The sequence below is a fragment of the Nothoprocta perdicaria genome, unplaced genomic scaffold (assembly GCF_003342845.1).
Source record: "Nothoprocta perdicaria isolate Ctin4 unplaced genomic scaffold, notPer1 scaffold_663, whole genome shotgun sequence".
Lineage (NCBI taxonomy): Eukaryota > Metazoa > Chordata > Aves > Tinamiformes > Tinamidae > Nothoprocta > Nothoprocta perdicaria.
In genome coordinates, this window is record NW_020455936.1 from 12,710 (window position 1) to 15,401 (window position 2,692).

Consider the following 2,692-nt stretch of genomic DNA (forward strand, 5'->3'; position numbering starts at 1 on the left):
ACGGGCACCTGGACCCCGTGGTGACGTGGGCTGGACCCCCAGGGGTCACCTGGAAGGGGTCTGCAGTGATGGGACTGGACCATGGAGTGGCCACGTGTGACATTCAATCAGCTCTGATGGTGACAAAGACTTGGTGATCCACCATGTGTCACCTGGAAGGGGTCTCCAGTGATGGGACTGGACCATGGAGTGGCCACATGTGACCTTCAGCCAGCTCTGGTGGTGACGTAGACTTGGTCGTCCACCTTGTGTCACCTGGAAGGGGTCTCCAGTGATGGGATTACAGAGCGCCTATGTCTGACGTTCAACCAGCTGTGGTGGTGACATGGGCTGGTCCACCAGGCATTGCTTTGAAGGGGTCTTCAGTGATGGGATGGGACCGTGGAGTGGCCACATGTGATGTTCAACCAACTCCAGTGGTGACAAAGACTTGGTCGTCCACCATGTGCCACCTGGAAGGGGTCTCCTGTGATGGGACTATGGAGCATCCCTGTATGACGTTCAACCAGCTCTGGTGGTGACAGACTTGGTTGTCCACCAGGTATCCCCTTGAAGGGGTCTCCAGTGATGGAACGGGACCATGGAGCATCTATGTATGACATTCAACCAGCTCTGGTGGTGACGTAGACTTGGTCATCCACCATGTGCATGTGTCACCCTGAAGGGGTCTGCAGTGATGGGACTGGACCATGGAGTGGCCACATGTGACCTTCAACCAGCTCTGGTGGTGACGTAGACTTGGTCGTCCACCTTGTGTCACCTGGAAGGGGTCTCCAGTGATGGGACTATGGAGCATCTGTGTATGGTGTTCAACCAACTGTGGTGGTGACATAGACTTGGTCGTCCACCAGGTGTCACCTTGAAGGGGTCTCCAGTGACGGGACTGGACCATGGAGTGTCCATATGTGACATTCAGTCAACTCTAGAGGTGATGTGGACGGTGGCCATCCATTATCTGTGACCTTCAAGGGGTCTCTTGATGGGACAGGACCGTGGAGTGCCCATGGGTGATATTCACCCAGCTCTGGTGGCGACGTGGACCTCAGTTATCCACTATATGCAACCTTCATGGGTCTCCATTGAAGGAATGGGACCAGGGAGTGGCCGTAGGTGACGTTCAACTAGTTCTGGTGCCAACATGGACTTTGGCCATCCACTATCTGCAACTCCCAAAGCACCAGCCTTGATGGGATGGGACTAAGGAGTGGCCACAGGTGACGTTCAATCAACTCTGCTGGTGCCGTGGACCTTAGTTATCCATTATCTATGACCTTCAAGACGACGCTGTTGGTGGGATGAGACCATGGAGAGACCGTATGCGACCTTCAGGCAGCTCTGGTGGTGACAGAGACCTCGGCCATCCATCTTCTGCAACCTTCAAGGGGTTGCCCTTGAGGAGACGGGTACCAAAGAGTGGCCACGCGTGACATCTGGCCACCCATCAACCAGCTCTGATGCCAACGTGGACCTCCATCATCCACCCTCTGCAACCCCCACAGGGTCTCCATGGACGAGATGGGACCAAGGAGCGGCCAAATGCGGCATTTGGTGACCCCTGCCCATCTCCAGCGGTGACGTGGACTTGGCTTGTCCATCGCCAGCAACCCCCAAAGGTCCCACCTTGATGGGACGGCACCAAGGAGCATCTCCGGGCTCGGGTCACCACCAACCCACGCTGGGGACAACCTCTGCCAATAAAAGCCATGGGGGGCACCAACGTGTGGCCGCTTCGAGGGCAGGGACGGACAGAGCAGGGAGGGGACAGACGGACACGGAGCAGCTTTAATGGTCCCCAGGGACGGGGACACGGCGGTGGCGACGGCCGCGCTACTTCTTGAAGCGGTCGAGAGCCGAGCGCCGCGCCGGGGCCGCCGCCTTGTCCTTGTCCTTGTCCCGCTGCTCCCGCTGCTCCACGCTCCGGCGGATGACGGCCTGGGCAGAGGAGGAGGATGAGGRCGCCGGGGCCGAAGGCCACAAGGCGGAGGTGGCGCCGGGGGACACGCACCCGCTGCTTGTCGTGGGCCACCTTCCTCTTGCGGCGCAGCAGGCCGCCCGCCGAGCTGCCGCCCTTGGCCTTGCGGCGCGGGCGGAAGCGCCGCTGGGCGTCGGGGTCGAAGCCCTGTGGGGACACGGGCGGCGGTGACGGCACCCGGTGGGGACGGGCGGGTGGCCCCGGCGCGGGGGTCCCCAACGTGGGTGTCCCCGACGGGACCGTCCCCCCTCACCAGCCGCTCGACCCTCTCCCGGCGCTTCTGCTCCAGGCTGGCCGTGTCCACCCGCTCCAGGTGCGTGGGGTCCAGCGTGATGAGCTCGGCGGGGATCTGGGCACCAAGCAGGGGGGTCACGCGGTGCCACCGCTGTCCCCACCGCTGTCCCCACGCGTCCCCACGGCGCTACCTTCTCCAGCAGCGCCTTCACCTCCCACTCCTGCCGCTGCTTGCGGCTCCGGTACGGGTTGCTCTCCAAGGCGTCGAAGTTGGCCTCGCCGGCGCCTGCGAGAGCCGGTCACGGCGGGCACGGCGCGCCGTCCCCGGTGTCCCCGGTGTCCCCACTTACCCGGCACGAGGAGGCTGGTGAAGCCGCCGCCGTGCCCGGCGCCCAGCACGTCCTCGTAGGGGCAGAAGCGGAGGCCGTGCGCGGGCTGCGGCAGCCGGTGGCACAGGTAGGGCTTGCGGGACAGGTCGCGCGCGGC

General features: G+C 62.8%; 1 protein-coding gene across 1 annotated transcript in view; it reads right to left on the bottom strand.

Moving 5' to 3' along the window:
• Positions 1-1,827: 1,827 nt before the first annotated feature.
• The window catches only part of WDR46 (WD repeat domain 46), a 5,058-nt gene continuing 4,193 nt past the window's right edge, over positions 1,828-2,692 (bottom strand). The window contains exons 6-10 of the mRNA XM_026050238.1: positions 2,557-2,687; positions 2,398-2,492; positions 2,226-2,321; positions 2,006-2,119; positions 1,828-1,932 (exon numbers count right to left, since the gene is read on the bottom strand). Of these exons, the coding sequence (XP_025906023.1) occupies positions 1,828-1,932; positions 2,006-2,119; positions 2,226-2,321; positions 2,398-2,492; positions 2,557-2,687 (541 nt within the window). The remainder of the gene's footprint in view (positions 1,933-2,005; positions 2,120-2,225; positions 2,322-2,397; positions 2,493-2,556; positions 2,688-2,692) is intronic.